The sequence below is a fragment of the Varanus komodoensis genome, unplaced genomic scaffold (genome assembly GCF_004798865.1).
Source record: "Varanus komodoensis strain SLA01 unplaced genomic scaffold, ASM479886v1 scaffold17, whole genome shotgun sequence".
In the NCBI taxonomy this organism is placed as follows: domain Eukaryota; kingdom Metazoa; phylum Chordata; class Lepidosauria; order Squamata; family Varanidae; genus Varanus; species Varanus komodoensis.
Genome location: NW_025335505.1, coordinates 13,625,516 through 13,646,669, shown reverse-complemented (window position 1 = coordinate 13,646,669; position 21,154 = coordinate 13,625,516). Strand labels below are relative to the sequence as shown.

Genomic DNA, 21,154 nt, shown 5'->3' with positions numbered 1-21,154 from the left:
TCTGACAACAAAGACATTATCATCAGACAAACACTGATCTACACTCCTGGATGGTGATTCTACACAGTCCAATATGCTTATCTTCTCGCATATTCTGTCTCATGCTTGCCCCTCGCTCCTGTCTTGGACAAAGGCAGAAGCAAGGGATGGGGTTTCCGCTGCTGTATATATGGGAAGCAAGAGGGCATTTACCTGTCTTTGGTTCCACAGAAAAATAAGGCTGTCCTTGAAGAATGCTGTAAACTACTCTGGCACTGTTGCCATAGGTGGGGTCATCTGCATCAGTAGCAGTTACTTGCACCACCGAGGTTCCTATAAAAATGGCATAAGTAATAATAGCTTCATTAAACATTGCATGGTCTGGAACAACAGTCAAGCAACAGAACAATACAACATTTTGTGCTTCGGCTGCACTGGGTGAAAGTTTTTCAGTGGCATGCTACTGAAAGTTTCAATCCATACAAGATTGAATAATAATGACTTAGCATGTATTCTGTGCATGGTGCCTAGAATCCCCTTGACTTCTATGCATATCAGGCAGGACCCTCCATCACTTGTTCAATTAATCTTATTCCTGAAAAGGTATAGGAGGGTCATTCCATTTGCTGCTATACAAGATGCACAGAAATCACCTGTCAAGGCAATGCAGACAACTTCTATGTTTTGTGATGGATAATTATAGCTGCCCTCCAAATGCTTCCACAAGAAATAGTTGTTCCATTCAAAATAGAAATGAACTAATAGGCTGCTAAAATTTTTCTGCCATTAAAGTTATCCCTTCCTGTGCTAAAAAGTGCTGATCTGATCACCTTTTAATGATCTCAGTGCTTAATACTCAATGGGATAAGGGGAAAAAATGGCATGAAACAGCTTTTTCTCAAGTCACCTGTGCCAAGGTGACTCACCCCAGACTGTGACTGGAGTGAAGTGCTTATTCATTTCCCATCAACACTTAACCTTTGGCCTTTCTGATAAGATTACAAACAAGAAAATCCCTCAGTGGAGGTAATTTGCTATGTAAACATTTATTCACTTACAAATTGACTTGTGCTACCAGGTCATTATGAAGGCACAGCTGTGAATTTATATACAAGCCAATCAAAGTATTGCCATTCTAAACACAATATTGATCTCTCACTGTATGAAGAAATAAGGTTTTGTTCTATCTGAATGTTGCACACCCAATCTGGAGCTGCAGATTAATAATGATAATGATAAATTAAGTTTATGAAAAAATAGTTTTACTACCCTTTGGTGACTGATGAAATCAGAAGGCATAACATTTTTTCCCATTTAAAAATGGTTCTGAGTTTTTGTTTAGTAAGCTCTTCCTCATAAATTATACTATAAACAGAAATGTATATGCGAGCACATGGATAAGTTCCATAAAACTATTCCCACCAGGCGTCAGACTCTGAGAAAGCACATCAATTTATGCAGTCCTTTTGGCAAAAAATTGCTGTGGTTTGCGGTCATGCAGTGCAATAATCTCCAGGTTTGGGGAGGGGCCCTTGAGTAACATATAGTCTGCTTGCTCAAAGCACACATCTTCATACAAGAATGAAATGTACTTTCTCATGTCCATTGAATCTGCCCTTTAAGCAAACAAATAGGATTGTTTGCTTGCTTGTTTCCTGGGCAGGATTCCTCTAGTGCCAGAGAAACCTCTAACCCCTTCAGCCTTAATTCTGTTTCATTGAAGGAGAGGTTGCTGCCCCTCTGCTAGAATTGGCTGAGGAACTGGAATGTTTTACCAAAACAAATGAGAACACAGCTTGATTAACTTTGAGAATCTTCACCTATGCAGTGGAGGGCCCTTGAAAAGTGCCAGGGGTGGAGTAACCAGAGGAAAGAGATTTCCCAGTAAATCATTAAGTTTCATTAAGAAGAATAAAATACAAGGCAAAGTGTAAAGTGAATTAGCAGAATGTTAAAGGCTGCCTTGGTTTCTTGAAAGAGAAAAAAAGGCAGGGTATAAATGTTATGCAAATATAATGCAAAAATGTAATACAAATGCATTATATGTGGGGCTGTCTTTCAAAAGTACTCTGGAAACTTGTCCCAAATTCCTGCCTGAATCCTAAGCTCATCCTTGGCAAGTCTTTCATGCAGCCCCTACCAAAGGAAGTGAGATTGGTGAATGCTAAGAAGAGGACCTTTTGTATTTTGCAACTCCAGTTGTAGAAAGTGGTTCCTGAAGATGCTTGACTAGCACCTAAATTGTGCTGTTTTTGGTGCCCTTCTCTACATTTTTTCCAACTAAGTAATCTCCTATTTATTTATTTATTTATTTATCTATTTATTAAAAGCTTTTGTATGCCATCCTATTACACAAGATCTCAGGACGGCTTACAATTTTTAAAAGGACAATTAAAGAACAATATCAATAATAAAACAGAACAAAACAATAAACCAAACAGAGCGACTAAATTAAAAAACTATTAGAGTTTAAAATACTGTTTAAATAGTAAGCAGTATAAACTGAAAAGAGTATAAACTTGGCGCCAGGCGTACCTCTCTGGGGAGTACATTCCAGAGTCTGGGCGCCACAGCAGAGAAGGCCCTACTCCGAGTTGATTACCTTTTTACCTCTCTTAGAGAGTGTTCCCGGAGCAGGGCTTCTCCCATAGATCTTAAGGGGCATGAGGGCATATAAAGAAAGGAGACGTTGCTTCAGGTATCCTGGTCCCAAGATGTTTTTCAGGTAAGGCAGCCAGAACTGTATACAATATTCTAAGTGCAATTGTATCAAAGGTTTCTATAAGGGGCTCATGATCTTGACAGTTCTATCAACTCCTTTCTAACTATGCCTACATGGAGTATGCCTTTTTCAAAGCAGCTGGGTCAATATTTCCATCAAGTTGCCCTGTACAACTCCAAGTTCCCTTTCCCCTAATGAATTAGTAAAAGTATAGTTTGACCAACAGTATGATTGCTTATGTTTGATTAAGATGGAAATGCCTGACTACTGTGTACCAACTTTCCTAACTTTTATCATAAACAAGAAGGATAAACAGGGTTATCATCTCATAGCCTTCTCTAACCTGATGCCTCCAGATGTTTTGGACTTCAATAGCCCCAGCACTGCCAATGGTCAGGGATGCTGACACTGTAATCTAAAACATCTGGCTGGGGAAGACTGACTTGAAGCCATTTGCCATAGGCTGCGCACATGAATAATAGTAAACAAAGCAATTAATTGGGATAGGCCAGGCCAGAGCAGCTCAGGAGCTAGTATTCCACTGAACGGTTGCTAGACAATATGTGTTATGTGGAGCAATTTCTGAATTTTACCTGTGTTCAAAACATGTGCAAAAGTTATTTTGAAAAGGTGCACACAAGTTTCTGATAACATGAGAAAAGCTTCTCTAGGTTAACACTGGCAAATAAGGTTTTCTCCAAGGCATGCTGGAAATGTAAGGACTTGCAAACTAAGTAACATCAAATGAGCTCTTTTTTGTTCCTGTTTTTGTGCTATCTCAGGTTGACTGCCTCTGAGCAAAGGGACTTCAGAGTTAGGTTTGCCTAATATAGATCTGAGCCAAAAATTCTGAGAAAAGTTCTAAGATTTTTTTCCTCAATGCTAACTGCCTCTCTTCCACAGAATTCTGACCTAGTATTTTGCACCCTTTTCAGGAGGGTGTCTGCCATTTTCCTGAACAATGTTCTGGAATAATATTAGAACCAAAGCAATGTGAAGGATACAAAATGGTGGTCAGGCTAATGCATGCAGCAGTGGACAAAGGGAAAAGTTTCCTTAATCCTAACCCCAAGAAACTGCTGTAGAGTTCTTCCTCTTCCTGGAGACATTCAGTGAGAATGTAATTTCCCTAATAATAAGTAGGGTGCAGAATTTTGAGAAGTCATTTGTGAAATGTGTATCAAAAGCCTTTGTGATATGACATAGCTTCTGCTCCGACGAGGACATTATAACCTTCACTGCTTGACATGACTGCTCACTGTTGCTTAATTTACCTGCAGGAGCTGTTGTACTGTACCATGCACTCATAAACACCACTTTTGTACGGCACCTGTGGGTGCTCAGCTTGCCGTTGCCTGCTGTGTCGTAAGAACCCAGATGGCTTAAGTTGTTTGAGGGTTAGATAACTCTCAAATAATATATGGATTATTTAAGTTAAATTAAGACATGGTAGGGTATCACACTGTGTAAAGCTGGTCAGTGACTTAGTATAATCATCACTGAATTTAGTTATTTGTGGGGGGGAATCTTATAAAAAATAACCTTTTAAATAAAAAGAAAATTACAGTCAAAATAACCGGCAAAGGTTTTATATTTCTGGCTTGGCATTCTCCCATTCTGACATCTGGATAAGGAATGGAAATCTAACTAGAAAACTAGTATTGCTACTTTTCAGAATGGTTCTATATGTTTGCAGCATTCTCTATAGTAAAAGCTCCTAAAGCCCCCGTTTTCTTTAAATACTATAACCATTATTTCATGCCCTTTTTTCTTCTGAATGCCTTTGTTATTATTCTGAAATTTACAATCTCTCTAGGAAGTGCCAACAGAGCTCTCAATGCCTTACAGAAATCCATACAAATTCCTCCAGTACTGAACTCCACATTTACTGCTCATCGTTCTTAAGGGAGCTTCAGAGGCATACCTAACTGTGATGACAGCTTCTATAACTGCACTGGGGGTATTCTGTAAATCCAGCTGGCTTACTAATGCCAGTTCATCCGCAGACAATATCATGCATGAAGACATCTCAATTGCTAATCTTCAGGGATCATGTAAAACACGTAATAAGAACACCTACTAAGTCTGTATAAAGTTTTATGTGTAAAGCCCCTCCCAAGTACCTAAACCCATTTTCATAACTGATGATAAGGATTCTCTTTTCTTACCCCCCAAAAATGCAGAATGCAAGATACTTTTCTGAAAATGTATATCTAACATGAATCCAACATACTATGTAATATAATATGTTAAAAAAGAAATATTTACAAACAGAAACTAAGAATGGTTTTATCACACTGAGAAGAATGCAAGGAGACATTTGAGAAGTAAGAAATAGAGCAATCCAGTACCACTGTATATAAAAGGCAGCACAAGCTGGCTTTGTGTGTATTAGACCTAAAGCTGGCAAGTGAGGGCTAAATAATGAGCAAACAAAAAGGAAATGTGGTGAGGAACACCCTAGTCTTGTTTATTCCACTCTCAAACTATAAAACTAGAAATTCAAGCCCCTAAATAGGGCTGTGTTTAGAGCAGGGATTAATCTGTGCCAGAATTCAGTCTTGGAGCCTATGAAGTAACCATAGATCAGCTTTTGAGTAATTAAAAGAGTACTCATGCATCTTTTAGATCAGAGGTTGGTTCTTCCAGAAAGCCTTTATTCAGAAATTAAGAAATGATTTTTTAGAAGCCTGAGCCTGGCATTTGTTTTGAAGAAAGAATCCACCCTCAGCAGCATGGTTGGGATCATTCAACTAATCCTGCAACTTTGATACAATCACTAGGTTTAAAGCCCCCTTCAGTATAGTGGGACAATTGTGTGTAAACATGCATTGCTGCCTTGCAAAGAACTCTTTTGCCTTTTGCCTACTAAATGGAAACAAGTACAGGGCATTCAGACACCAATGATGCATTACTCATCTGCAAATGTCCAGTGCCTTTAACCTTCCTGCAGCTCTTAGAGTAAATAGCTGTATGAGGACCTGGGGACGATTACATGACCTTTAGAAGTTCTTCCAGGCATCCTGGAGCAGTTCAGACATTAGAGGTTGCCACATAGATGGAGAAACATTTAATGACTTACAGGTATTCATACAAGGGCCTTCACATTTCAGAGGATAAAGTTGGGTGATCAGGAGCACCAACTGCAATTCCAAGCACTTACCTAGATGTGCTCTTGCCATAGCCCCAGAACAGGCAGTTTGGTGACAAAAGAGCATTGATACATGCATGCACAGATCCTCTATGGAAACCCTGGTTAAGCAGGCTTCTAGCTTGCTTGGAGGAACCTCTACACTTGTTTGTTAGGAGGCTTCCAGACTAAAAGGACACATGAAACTGGGGTCAGGATCTGCAACTCTGATTCTCCCTCTCCATATAAAATTGGAAGGGCCTCAAGGAAAACCCAGTTAAGGATTAAAAAGGAAACATGATGAAATCTAAAAGCAAAAACTTTTTAAAACCAGTTTTACACACACTGCCATGGATGTCAAGATGTGCTGAAACTTGCCAAGTATAGATGTACCTTACCTTAGGTTGTTGTAATTCTGAGCAGCAGTTTAAAAATTGTCAAGGTTTTATTGCCCCATGAAAATCTAAGGCAGCAAGTGCTGACAAAATTACGTGGTGCATGCTCAGTTTCACTCTGAAGCCAGAATGCTGCCAAGGATTTGAACGCCATTGTTCCTGGTAGCATTGTGACAATGGGGAAGATATAGCAGGGAGATGTCAATTAAGATAAGAGTGAAATAATTTTGAGGCCTGAGAAAATCATTCCTAGGGACATATTTTCCTCTTAAGAGATGCATAGATGCCCTCTTTATAACTCTGAATGTGAACATGAGCAGGACAATGTGTCTGCTGAGAATGTACACAGATTTCTGAGCATGCAGTCACATTTGATTTGTGCGAATTCTTCCATTTGATATGTGCATATCTAAAAAAATGTGCAAATTTTAAAATCACTTTATCATGGGGGGAGAATAGTACAACCTTGGGCGGGGGGTTGTGCTACTTTCATAACTGATAGGAGTTTGCTTTGCACAATCATCCTGTTTATGCACAACACAAGCAGTTGGTTGCTGTTCACAGGCTCTTGGCCAATTTGAATGTTCATTCTTAACTACTCTCACTGATGAAGAAAGCAGGAAAAAAGAAGCTATGCTGGAGAATTGTGCAGGCTTAATCAAAAGCAAGCTATTCTGATTCCACATGGACATATCTATTAATTTGTACACCTTTACTTGGTGAACAACTTGTTTGCATTTTTCTTTCTTTTTTCCCAGGACATTAATACTTAATTTACTTTTCTAAAAACCAGGAAAATTCAATGCTCGAAACCACAGAATTAAAATGATCTCAGTGTGGCTTAAGCGCCACAAAGCCAGAAAATAAGAATCGAAGGCTAATGCTGTAATACACATGCCTTGTAATCAGTAATGATTTTGTACACTATTGCAAAATGTGCTTGCTTACAAACAACAAGCAACCATGGAGTAGAATACTGTTCCTGTATTTCTCTAGCAACGGGGAAATTCAACTACTTCATAAAGCAATACGGAACCAGGACAAAATCGCATCTTTACTGGTCCCAGCCACTCTACCCTTCTCTTCTGGATATGGTCCTAAAGACCCAGGGAATGTGTGTGTGCATGAAAAATAAATTGCATCAAGCCCAAATTGTGACAAGGCACAACCTGATTACTGATTGCAAGACGTTCCTCTTAAGGCAGCAGCCTAAGCTTCCGATTTCCAGGCTTTGTGAAGTATGAGCCAGTGTGAGATAACCTTCACTTTGGTCATAAAAGGGGAGCTTTTAGATCCTTGATCATATGGCTCTTTCCATGTAATCAGGTGGGAGATCCAACTCTGTGACAGCTTATAACTGTGACAATTCATAATCAGATACTACTGTATGACTGGGTCATGTAAATACGGGTATTTCTTCCAGCTGCATTGCAGCAACATGGTAATTCCTAGGGACAAATCTTCTCCCTTTAAGGTGCAACTATTCTTTCCTTCTCAATGGTCAAACAGCAGAACCAATCATTAATATTATGCAAAATTATGAATGAATATGAAAGAGAAAAACAAAAGAGAAATACATAAACTCTCTCTCTTTTTAAAAGTAACAGCTTAATGACTACTGCTTAAAAACAATCCAAATTAAACCAAAAGTAAATTTGAGTAGGCTTTTTTCGTATTATCTCCAAGTGGATTAAATGAATACACATCTCTACTGTACTGTAGGCCGAGCAGCAACATAGGGAACAGGGGATGATAGAAGGGAACATGAACTAGAGCGACCTTTTCCTCTCCCTGATGCCTTTCATGCATGATTATTATCTACCTTTGCTCACCACCGCTTCCAGGTTTCTATGTGAAGAGCTAATCTGACCTGTCTTTCCATAGATACTGACCTATATTTTACAGATACAGACAGTGGCAAGGAAGTACGGTCAGTTCTACGGGAAGGTACAGTCAGAAGAAGATAGTCAGTGATCATAGTACATCAAAAACTAAGGAAAATGTTAAGGAAGCATGGGCAAAAGTATGACCAAATGAGAACTGGGTTACAGATTCAGTTTGCAAACTCATACTAATGCCAGATTTGGTAGGAGTGGGAATTAAATCTAGAGCCAGACAAAAGAACGAGCCCAAATGAAGAAGGAGAGGCAGCAGTCAGTTCTATTCCAGAACCATATACTTGTATTTCCTCAGGAATAAATGTCAAAAAGAAGCAGAGTGTAGCCCTCAGAAAAATTATCTGGTGCTTTATGGGCATCTGCCTGCAGCCAAGCAGGATAGAATATTTTGCCTTAGATCTGGCCATTCTTCACACTTACCTGTTCTTTGCCCTTCCTGACCCTGCTCTGCCTTGCCAGTCTTTGATATCAGCTTGCCTTGCACATTACCTTTGTCTCTGCTTCTGCAACATCTCATTGGTACATGACCCTAGCCAGATCCTGACTTTGCCTTCACCTCTGGTTCCACCCCACCTTGTTGGTACTTGATCCTTCCCTGCTTCTGTCCTTGCCCTGAATTCTGGACTTGTCATGACTGGCTAGAACTCTGAACCTTAACATGCTAGCACCTGACCCCAGCCTATATTCAGCTGCCTCTGGTCCTCTTTCAAAGACGTCCACCCCTTCCAGCACCTTGGGTGCAATGTTCCATCTGTAGGCATCTGTCCCATCTGTTCTGGACATGAAAGTAGAAGTATTTTATACCACATGCAACCTTATGCTGATGTGGAGCAATTCTGCAATCTGGGGGTGGGACATTCTCACGCTGGACAGAAGGCTTGATTCCCTCCACCACAAAGTCCCTTATGGGAACCATCTTTCTGGGGAGGAGAAACTGTCCAATTCCTGCTTACTTCAGAAATGCATCCACCCAGTGCCAACAATGCCTACATTGGTACACTTGTGATAAAAGTAATGCACTATATTTGTTTACATAGGAATACAAGGCAGCAGAACTTTTCTACTGCTGTGGAGAATAACATCCTATGGGGACATGCGATCCAATTACACCAGAAGGTGTTTTTTTCTTCAGATCCATCAACTGGCAACTAATTTCTGCGCATAGCAACAAGAACCTAGAATAGGTAATGTTGGCAGGAAATTCAGAGTACTGCACTCAGGGAAGTTCTTAAAGCACCTAGAGGAGGACCAGAGAGGAACAACTTCCTCCCCATCTGCTCTGTCCTAGTCTTGGTCCCTTTGTTTTCCACAAAGAAAGGCCATTGACTGGCTTTGAAGCTGCATCTCTCTCAGTTCCATGCATTCACTTGACTGGAAAGATTGCATGTAACCACCCCGCAACCACTGATGCTCTCAATAAGCAAGGATCTTACTGGATACATGGCTCCCACCATCTACCTAACATTTGGATAGGTACGGGATGGGGTGCTATGTGGAAGAGCTTGTGTTAGATCCTAGGTTCCTCCAAGGTCACTTCTAATATCTGAATGCAATTCTGCTTTCCCAGTTTAGAACAGAAATGCGAAATAAATAAATGCTGCATTTCTAAATTGTGATGATGCATCTCTGCATTATCAAACTCTCCTGAGAAATGAGATACCCAATATAAGATAGGGATTTAAATATCATCTGCTTTTTATGTGTGTCATACATTGTCATTGTCCTTCCCCCTCACCCCCACCCTGCAAACCTTGGAAAATTCCAGAAACTGCTTTCATGTACTTCCTTTGCCATCAACATGAATGCTACACAAATGAAATGAATAATGAGCTGGATACTCATAGCATGTTACAAAAAAGGGCAGGAGGTATCAAGGCTTATTAAAGCTGATATTCATTGATGCCTAGATGAGAAGATTCAGGTTTTTGTTTAAAAAGCAGGCACAATGTGGGGAGAGTGAAGTACACCTAAGACTGTGGTTCAATGCATACTTATTTATAAGTAAACCCCAATGAATTATTCAACAGTTCTTACTTCTGAGAGGATAAATAGGATTAGGCTAATGTTTCCAATGAAATTATTAACAGGACTTGATCTCTTTTACACATCTAGCAAAAGAGCTGGGGTCCTGTCCTCTTTTGCATCTGGCCACCTTATTCCTGATTACACAAACAGTAATGAATATCAAACCATCAGTGTTATAATATATTACATATATTGGTCATAAACTATGAATGAAGCAGATTCCCTCTATCCCATGTAATGTTTTGCACCAGCTTCTTTCTCATCTTTATATTAAAATATCTACAATTAAAAATAATGCATATGTAGTTTGTTACCGTTTTTCATTAGAGTCTGGGGAGGAGGAAGGTTTCCCTGGATAGCCATGTTACTAACATACACAAGTATCTGTGCCAATTGATGAAACACGTTATAGTCATGCAGAGCATCCCATCATTAGTTCTTAAATGATATTTTAAATCTTCCAAAGAACTCAAGGAGTGTATTGTTCCACCACATTTATCATCACAACAATCCTACAGGGTTGGGCAGGCTGAGAAAATGTGGAATTCCTACACTCACCAGTATGTTTTCTACTGTAGTTCATTGAAGTATGATAGTTAAATGGATGGTGGAGGGCAAAAACATCCAGAGAACCATTGTACAGTGGTCTGTACATAGATTAGAACTAAAAATAGAAAACTGGTGGCTTGCTAATCCACTTGTATCAATTCAAAGTCAAACTTGAAAAAGATAAATTTGTAAGCATTTGTATAAGAGATCATTTGCATAGTTTGGTAATTTTCAAGTTTTTGCAGTCCATTTTGGCTGAAAATTATTTTGCTTTCCCTATTACCTAATTGATAAAATTTTGTCATGGATATAATTTTAAACAAAATAGAGTAGATACTTTGTTTCTGCTTAATATTTCATGGATGCTGTAGATGTTTAATTAGAAACCGAGTCACATAAATAAACGATGAATCAATGTGGCTATGTAAGATAAATGCCACACAAGCAGTTCGTGCTACTAAATCCTTAATCCAATATTAATGCAGTATTTAGTATTACTCCACTGGTAACCCCAAAGGCATTTAAATATACTATTCGAAAAAGCTTGAAGTAGATTAAATTTTCTGCAGAATACAAGGCCCATGTAGCACACATGGTCCTACTAAAACCTTATATTCTGGGGATTTATACCGTTTTGCTTAGGCCTTTCTACAGGAATTAATTTCACTCCGTTTTCCCATCTGAACAAGGGAATATGCACTTTGCAAAAACAGCATGTGTATTTGACCATATATTTCACCATATATAACCAGATGGGCAAAGCAATCCCAACCAGCTGATCTGCTGCCAGGCAAGGGTTAGGGTGGGAGTGAAGCATTCTTCCTTTAGAGGGAAGCTGAACTAGTGGCAGCAGTACAGGTAGAACAAACTGCTTTTTATTCTTGTGGTCAGGGCTTCTTTTGTCACCTTTTTTTCAATGGATTTTATGCAGTGATTTTGAGTGGTGTAGCAGATCAGCAGCAAAGATCCTTAACATAGTGGCTGCAGCCTGCGATTGTGTCTGCTATCTGATAGTGAGAGAGAGCTGCTTGGGAGCGGCTTGGCTTGGGATTGGTGTGAGTTCCGGCACTTTTTTTTTTTTTTACAAAAAAAGCACTGCTTGTGGTCATAATGGTCCTACGGTAAATGAGTTTAAAATGCAGTACTGCACATGATCAGGTGTTTGTTAAAAAAACACAAACAAATTTGGGTTTGGCAAACACTTTTGTTATTGTTCTAATTCTTCAGAGAAGTGGAACCAAGTCAAGCATGGAAGGGTAGTTGGGGTAGGTAAAATAAGAATGTAATCTCTGTACTTTTATGACTGAAATAATAAACGTTACCTTCTAGAGTACACCCTCACATTGGATCATCAAGTCATTAAGATTAAATAGCTACATCGCTGACCCCACACCTCTTGTCCTGACTGGTTGTGGAAGTGGCAGGTAGTCCACCCAATCACAGATAATATTGCAATTTGAACTGTGAGCATCATAAATCAGGCACAACATGTGTCTTCAATTATCTGTCAAAGAAACTTCCTTGTAGCTGTACCATAGGAATTAAATGACCCTTACTGACTTCCAGTTCTAATCATTTTCCTGAAAAGGTATTTGATCTGCTGGAAGTACAAAAGAAGCTGTGCAGAGCCAAGTCCAGATGATTAGTGATGAAGTAATAACGACTGCTTTCATTTTGCCCCTTATTGTAGAATAAGATTTTCTTTATATATTGTTTCTGGCATGGTTGTTTCTGCCTCCACAGTAATTTCTACACCATTTCCAGCACACAAAGTGGCAGCAGACAGAAGTATTTTGTTTTGTTTTTAACTAACTTTGGTTATGGCATCAGTTACAACTCTACGCAGGAACAGTGTCCTCCATTCTGCATAACCTAGTTACATTCAGGCTAGACTACTACGAATGCACTCTGCATGGCACTACCTTTGAAGATGATTTGGAAACATCATTTGGTGCAAGACTTGCAGCAATCCAGACGGGCAGACTGTATCACACTAACTCTGAACCAGCCTCATCAGTTAACAAATGAGTTTCCAGATGTGCTACCTGTGCAGATGGTAACCATTATTTCACAAGTACCTACCTAGTGCAAGAATGTAAGCATATTGGAACTGACCTGGGAATAACCACAGTGGCATAGAAAACCACACTGCTCTGAGCTGTACATAAGATGGTCTCAGATCCTGAGGTATAATTAAAAGAGCAAGAGAAAATGTTGAAAAAAGCACCAGAAACACACAAAATGAATAAAGGAAGAGGTGGTATACTTAGGGCATTCTTGAGATATTTGTTGTGTTCCTGCTGAACTAGAACAAAAAACATGAATACCCTTTGACTCTAGGAAAGACTCAAGACCAGAATGTGTAGAAGGCTTTCCATGTCCTTGAGGCAACCTGGGCCTCAAGTGACAATGATGGTTCCAGGAGGATTCCCAAGATACAAACCCTCTCCTTCAGGTGGAGTGCGCCATCCAGACTAGCCCATGTACCTTCCATTTAGACAAAAGAACCACCCACTGGCAGCTTCTCAGTCTTGTCTGGATTAGAGTGTGGTTGAGACTTTTAGTACTCAGTCAAAAAGTACATCTGCATAAGGAAAGGCACAAAAATAAAGGTTTGAAAGGTGGAGGTGAGTGAGTTTTTTAAGAGGTAGGGAAATAAGGGAGGGAGAAGGAGGCAGCCAATGTTGCCCCCTCCTGAAATCTGGGAGTGCAGACACACTGAATACAGAGATTTTAGAACAAGCTATATTTAGTACAAAGGCAAGCCAAGTTTCTGTGAAATTTTGCTAACCCAAGCAGAGGCCACCGGAAAGAAATCTCAGCATTTAAAGCGCTCATTGTTCTTTAAAAGTTGGAGGATTATTGGTTAAAGGCATTAGAAAATCTGTGTATCCTCCTCTTCCATAGTGCAGTTTTCAGAATTATTTCTACTTCATTTTGCCTTTGTGAGATATTTTATGTATGAGCATGCATTTGTGTGTGTATGAGAGCGCTCAACTCAATTTTTCCTTCAGAGGTTACTTTCCTTCATTGACATTGTATTAAAGGACTGTGGAAAAGAGCCAGCTATCAACTCAGTAATAATATTTATGCTTACATTTTAGTAAAATCATATTGCAGTAAAAGTGATTTGCTATCCTTCCCTCTGCCCCGACTCATGTTTCAAACCACTCTCTTTATGTTGTTACAGGGGAAAACAATTGCACAGAGCTCAGCACTTGGAGATTGTTTATTTTGGTCTGGAATTGTCTGCTGGTTTATATTCTCCTTTTTCAGTCAGGAACAGTTACTTTCTAACAACTTTCCATGACTACAAGAACACCAATAAAGAAAACAGAAAATATCCTAGGATGATGCCATATAACCAATCCATTGCATATTCATTTTCTCGAGAAAACCAACCTGAGACAATTGGATTCAGATAAGCATGTTCAAATATGCCATTTATTTAACATAATATTAGGCAGAATAGACCAATCTCTGGCAGTACAACCTGAACATGTCTACTCAGAAGTAAGCTCCTTTGAGCTCAATAGGACTTACATTTGGCCAACTGGCAGGGAAGCTGGTGGGCTGGATAGGGACCTCTGATAGACCATGTTAGGCCCACAGGCTGGAGGTCCTCTATCTCTGGTGTTCAGGACTTGCAGCCTAAAACTGTATCAAGTGAAGTAGGTCATTGGCAATAAAAGCTCAGGCCACAATAAACCAGGCAGACTATGGCTGCAAGCCACAGCTCAATTATATCAGTGAAGCCAGGGTGACTTTAATACGATTACTCTAGCATGAATGAATTATGGAATGCAGCCTAAGTTACTGAAGCACTTTCCTAACAAAACCACGGACACTTAAATATTTATGACACCCACTCCCATTTTTACCTGTTTGTCCACCCAAAGACCTTTCATGTCTATTTTAAACACAGCTTAGGAAAGGCATTATAGACTTGTGGCACTCTAAATATGATACGGAAGTTCATGTTGAAAAATAAAAGGAACAAAGAGAACACACTGGCAGATCTTGAGGTGAGCAGTTAAAAAGCATACAGTTGCCTCAAGCCACTTACTACTATATGTACAGTATATAGGATTAAGTAATACCTGGGGAATCATCAATGAAAGGAGTGTTACAATTTTAGACTTTTCACTTTTCAGAAAAGCAGTTGCTAAGTTCATGAGGGAGATATGGCACTGTGACGAGGACTGGCCAGGTAAGGGGGATGCAGCCCAGACAGCTAACAGCTGTTCTGGTCCTCCCACTACCCATAGGTCCAGCCATAGTGTCAGCTGGCAGTCAGGTCTCTGGATACTGCTTCTAAAAGCCAGATTGGTACAGAGTAAAACTTCCCTTATCCATGATTGAATCCATGGGTGAGGCAGCTCCTTTGGCATGTATAACTGAGACATGGGTAAGTGAACAGGGAGGAGTTGGGTACTTGGTTCGGCATCAAGGTAGATGCGACAGTGGGCAAGGGGGAGTGCCATGATCTATAGAAATTTTATCTTTCTCTCCACGTATCCTGTCCATCTAGCAACTACTTTGGAGTGTTTTTACCTTGTAGTGGGCCTCTCTCTACCTGAGCTGACAGAGGTGGTTTCAGACATATAGTTGGAGTACCCCTGGATTTTGGTTTCAGGGTAACTTAACATTCACACAGAGGGCACACTATCTAAGTGAGCTCAGAATTTCATGGTCACCATGACAATGATGGAAGTGTCCCAGCATGTAATGGCTCAACCCATGTGATGGGCATACTCTAGACTTGGTCTTCTTGGTTAGATATGAGGATGGTGCTCTCAGTGTGAAGGAGACTCAATTCCTTTATCATGGTCAGATCACTATAGATTTCTTCTCCACAAGTGTGCAGAACCAGCTAAGATGGAATACCCCTGAAAGCCAGTGGATCTGGATGGTTTCCAAAGGGTTCTGGGGGTGATTTTGGCAGACATGGCTGGAAGTCCTGTCAAAGCTCGTCTCTGGAATACTGAAACAACCCAGGTGGTTGAGATGATTGCTCCTGGGTGCCCTCTCTGTTGTAGAGCTCATTCAGCTCTATGGTTTACCACAGAGCTGATAGTGATAAGGCAACTTAGGAGACAGCTGGAGTGCAGATGGAAGAGAACTCCCAGTGAATGCAAGAGAAACCTGGCCTGTGCCCACAGTTGGATATATTTTGAGACAGTGGGGGCAGTGAAAGAAACAATACGTCACTGCCTCTATCCAATCCTCTCTTTGCCATCCAGCAGAGCTTTTCAAGGTTGTCCAGAGCTTATTACACTCTGGCCCCAGGGGCACCTTGGAACCATCTCTGGTCAGCTGTAACTACTTAATGGGAACTTCTGGGAAAAAATGTTGCATCCACCAGGATTTGGACTCAGAATTACAGCAGTTGAATTGGTGGAGCTATCCTGAGCACAGTCTGGTCCAATTTTATTGGATGAGTTTCAGTTGGTACAACTCGAGGATGCAGGCAAGTGTTTGGACAGGTTTGTGCAGCCACCTCTGTACTGAATCCTTGCACCTCCTGACTTATAAAAGCCAGCAGGGAAGATATTACTTGCTACAGGAAGGTCATCATAACTTTTTGCAAAAGGGAGTGATCCCATGCTGCCTTAATGGAGTGAGATGACTTAGAAAACTCTCTGTTGACCTGGAAAATTTTAAAACTGGTAGCAAATATCCCCTTCCTGGGCAAGGTTCTTCAGTGGTGGTGGTGACCAACCATCTCCAGGGACTCTTGGATTACTGGATCCATTTCAGCTGGGGTTCAGGCCTTGTTTTGACATGGAAACAGCCTTGGTCAAACTGTATGATGACCTATTCTGACAGCTGACAGGGTAATGGCTCTCTAAACTGAAAGTTATGCTCTTGAGTAAAGATGTGTGTTTCCTCGCTGCCCTTGCTAGCCCCTTTATCAATGCAAAGATAAGAGGCTTTGCCAGTGAAAGGAGTGGAGACCTGGAGAAAAAAACGAACAGCAGGGAGCTGTTCAAGCCAGCCCCAGATCTGAAAAATGTGGGTAGGGCTTGTTTTAGGCTTGAATATTTCTTGGGCAAAAGATCCCACCACTCTTTTTCACCTGTGAACATGTTGTGTAGAATGTAAATGTTAATTTGTTAAGGCGATCAAGACAAGTCTTAGCAGTGGATCTTGCAAGAGTGCTTGGACTTTAGCAGTTGCTCAAGGATGGCAGGTGCTCATTCTGGCAATGTGTATGGGATCAATTCAGGATGACACATATACGTTCACATTCACATTATGACCTTTATCACATTAGCTAACAACAAAGGATATTCACCTGCCCAGTAGGACAAATATGTCAGTAAATACAAAGAATAGTGATTTGAGCCCTGGATTAGTGATTTGACTGGTACTGGATCTCAAAAAGGTTGGGAAATAATTTGATGTTTCTAGGTGACAGCACAAAATCAAACATTCTAGAATAAGAGTTTCATAGGAAACGAATGTATAATATCATTTTCTATTGGAAAAATAGATTTTCATGTATGTGGATTATACCTTACTCTTATTTTATGTCTTTATTATTAAACTTATATACCACTGGATTAGTCCAAGGGCTGTCTAAGCAGATTATTCTTGAAATCGTTCTCCAAAAACTTCATGTGGGGCATATGTAACAGCTTTTTTATTATTATTTTCAACTAAGGGGATGTTGATCACTGATAGCACAATAGTTTGTTATAATAAATTATAGGACAAAGTAAATAAGAAAAAATCCAAAAGAATTGATTTTCATACATCTGTACTTACCCACAGGAGACATTTCAGGTACTCCAGCAGTGTAAGGACCGTCCAGAAATTTAGGTTCATTGTCATTGATGTCCTGAATCTTAATGACGAATTCTGACTCGGGCTCCACAGGTTTATTTGTCAGTCTATCTAGTGCTTGGGCACGGAGAGTGTAGTAGGCCTGCTCCTCCCGATCAAGCCTCTTTGTTGCATGAATATCCCCTGTGTTTTCATCAATAATGAAAATGGAACTTGCCCCTTCTCCTGACAAGATGTATTTGATGGAGCCATCGCCTTTATCAACATCGGAGTGAAGCTGGTGAAAAATTGATGAGAGATGAGATTAACTTACAGGGAAGCCAGTGATATGAATATATGCTAAAAAATAATAATTCACATGTCATACAGCAGTATGCGAAATTTTATTGTTTTTGAAAAGATAAGCCCAATGTTGATTATGCACAGCATGTAGCCAGTGATGGGAAGCTGTCAGCTAACTCCCGTGAGCCAGACTGTTCCATCTCATTCCATAAGCAATCTTATTTTCAAAAGCATTTCATTGTCAGCTTGGAGAAGAACATCCTTTGTTGCAGTTTGCTCTGAGAACAACAGCTGATCTTAGAAGGCTGACAATCTAGAATGATTTACCTCAGAACAATCCTGTTGTGGTCAGCAGAACTACCCTGAAGTCATTGGGTTGAGAGTTTTGATTTTATTGACTAATTTACAACATTTACATACTGCTTAGGGTGGCCACTTGTGAACTGCCAAGAACGAGAACATACATCACCATAAATGAAAACACCAATCTCCACAACATGTACATATGCAAATTTATATGTACAGTTGAACATTTAGAAATGATGTTTACAATCAAAATAGAAAAACAGTACATCTCCTAGGAGTCCCCGCCAAAAGAAGAGTGTGTGTGTGTGTGTGGGGGGGTCTTTTCAGTTGTGGCACCACAGTTGTGGAATGAGCACCACAAAGAGATGTGCCTGATGTCTACTTCACACTCTTTTCAGCTCCAGGTGAAGACATTTTTATTCTTCCAGCATTTGAGCAGTTTAATTATTGATCTTCATTGTTTTAATATACATTTTATCCTGTATTGCTGCTATGCTGATTCAACTGCAATTTCTATTGTGGTTTTGCTGTTTTAGGTTAATTTTATCTTATATGTATGCTTTGCATGTATTTTTAATTTTTACGTACTTTTGTTAACTGCCCAGGGAATCTTGGCTTTTGGGCAGTATAAAAAATGAAATAAATCTCGTCTCATTAAATGGAAGACTGACCAGGTGAGGAGTGTGTTTTGCTCTGTCTGATATTCGGGGCTACAGATGGGCACTTTCAAAGCTGAGCTTTCCCTTCTGACGGTTTTTTGTATCAGCCTTGGACTGGCAACCCTTCCATGACAGGTTGCCTTTGGAATAGAGGACAATCCTCTGGCAGCCCTTCAAATAAGGGGCTGTTTTCTGTGGAAAAGAACGCATGGGCATCCTGCTCCTGGCTTACAGGCATGACTGCTTAGCTTGTAGTTGAGACTTAAAAGTTTCACACATGAGGTCTCCAAGATCATAAATGAGAAGCAAGACAACAGATTTTAATGAATGCCTATACAAGCACATTTTAATATACTTCTTGTACCTGTTTAAATGATTACATCATTCTGAATTAGCACAAGCATGAAATAAATAGCACTACCGCATTCTGTGGCATAGGATCCGTCAGCCTGTTACTCCATCATTTAAATTTGCATACACAAGGTGGTCATTGTAAAGTACACTCATATGTTATAAACAAAACCAATCCTGCTCTATGGAAAATTAATTTCAAAGCACAAGAATTTGCTACGTTAGAATTAAAGTAACAGTTGGAAAACCAGACATGGAACACTTCGAGACAAGAATATACACTACAGCCTCAGGTATTCTTGCAAACACAATATCCTCCCTCACAGCTTCTTGAACCAAGAGGTGACGTCTGTACTTCCGTTTATGTGGCTAAAAGCTTACATCTTAGCCATGGTTTGTGGATTGTTTAGGCAAGTAAGAGCAAAAAGGAGAAACAAAGCCTTTCTTTAAATCTGTATCAAGCATCAGCATTGTTTCTCCTTTTCTCTTAATTTTAAGTTCTAGAGGATATATGGAGGACTGTTCCAGGTTGGGACTCAAACTTGGACAATGCAGGGGAAGGGCTTTTAAGTTCTGGATCAGTAGCCCAAGGCCTGAGATTTTTCATCACCTGAGCAAAGACTGATGAGAACACAGGACAGAATTTTACCCTACCTTTTTACTCTGTTACTGTTACAGTAGCAAAAGCAGCAGCAAGAAAAACATTGCTCTAGTCGGCAGGGCTGCCGTTAGGCTCCAGTGATGAATGAATGAATGAAGAAAAGCAGCCACTTAGCCCTTCAATGCCATACTGTAGCCACTACTGTGCATCAGTGGTAGGACATTAGCAGGTAACCAGTGGTGCTGATACGAGGGCCAAGATATGAGATAACAACCACTGCCATGAAATCAAATTTGCATAGCAATGACACTAATAATAATCTGCAAACAGAAGGTGGTCTTCCTCTGTTGCTGCTAGTCAGATTTAAAAGAAAGGAGGAGGAAAAAATATACTGCACACATTCTCCCCTCTTTTCTTATCATTGGACTACTTTCTACTGCATAAACTGACTTTTACTAATGCAGCTAGTATTTCCTGTTCTTCCTTCCCTTTCCTCTTCTTTCTGTGCATGTATCTAGCCATATGCAAAACCAGGCAATCCATTTGACTTGAGTCTGATAGACTGCCTCAGTGTTTTTGATCTAGTTATCAGAAACAGACTGTACTAGATTTTCCCCCCTGGAAATGTATGTGAAATGTACACAATCATAGTGAGAACTGAGATCTGTGCATTCCATTAGTAAAGTTCCATTAGTAAAAATGGTGATGTACACAAATCAGGTCTCTTGAGCAAATTGGGTCTGAATTTGCATAAAAGGGTTGATGCTGTTGTTCCCATCTACACTTACAAGTCTGTGTGGGTAAATCAGAGTGTAGCATATTCTTTTGGTAAATATCCTTGTCAGTTTCATCCTTTCACTACTTCGTTATTAGCTCAGTGTAGTGCCCGCTCCACAAATAACTTGTCATTGCCAAGTTCATCCTGTTCTGCATCAGCACTATGGCTTTCTATTAGGTTACCAGATTTAACCACATCAGACAGACAGATCGTTAATTATTATTTTCAGTTATATTTTACCCCCTGTGATTTGTGCAAATAAGGCCATGGACTTCTTTCCCTATTATTCCCATCAATATTATGTACAAAATTTCTGATTCTTTCAGATTTGTTTCAACATATGCTGATTGTACTGTTTGTGATTATTCTGCTGCTTTTTGCTTTGTTTTAGGTAGATCTCAGCAGCAGGGTTCAGACTTGTACAACATTTGGTCTGCAATTATGCAAACTTATTTGGAGGGTCCCCCAACCCTGAAGAACAGATCTAGAGGGAGCAAAGAGAGGAGAGAGAATCCTCTTTACTGTCAGGTACCATTCACAGGCCATTAGTGGACAGGCACAACTGGATTTTATCCTTAGTGCAAAGATTCCTTTACCACACTTAACTGAAGGTCTCTTGTACCATAGCAGTACTATTTTAGTCCTTCCTTCTAGGCCAGAAATACCGTAATAATTGGGGATGGGGAAGAA

At 40.0% G+C, this 21,154-nt stretch overlaps 1 protein-coding gene across 1 annotated transcript in view; it reads right to left on the bottom strand.

The window, feature by feature from the left end:
* The window catches only part of CDH7 (cadherin 7), a 114,264-nt gene that overhangs the window by 48,517 nt on the left and 44,593 nt on the right, over positions 1-21,154 (bottom strand). Inside the window, exons 2-3 of the mRNA XM_044426399.1 lie at positions 17,470-17,764; positions 193-312 (exon numbers count right to left, since the gene is read on the bottom strand). Of these exons, the coding sequence (XP_044282334.1) occupies positions 193-312; positions 17,470-17,764 (415 nt within the window). The remainder of the gene's footprint in view (positions 1-192; positions 313-17,469; positions 17,765-21,154) is intronic.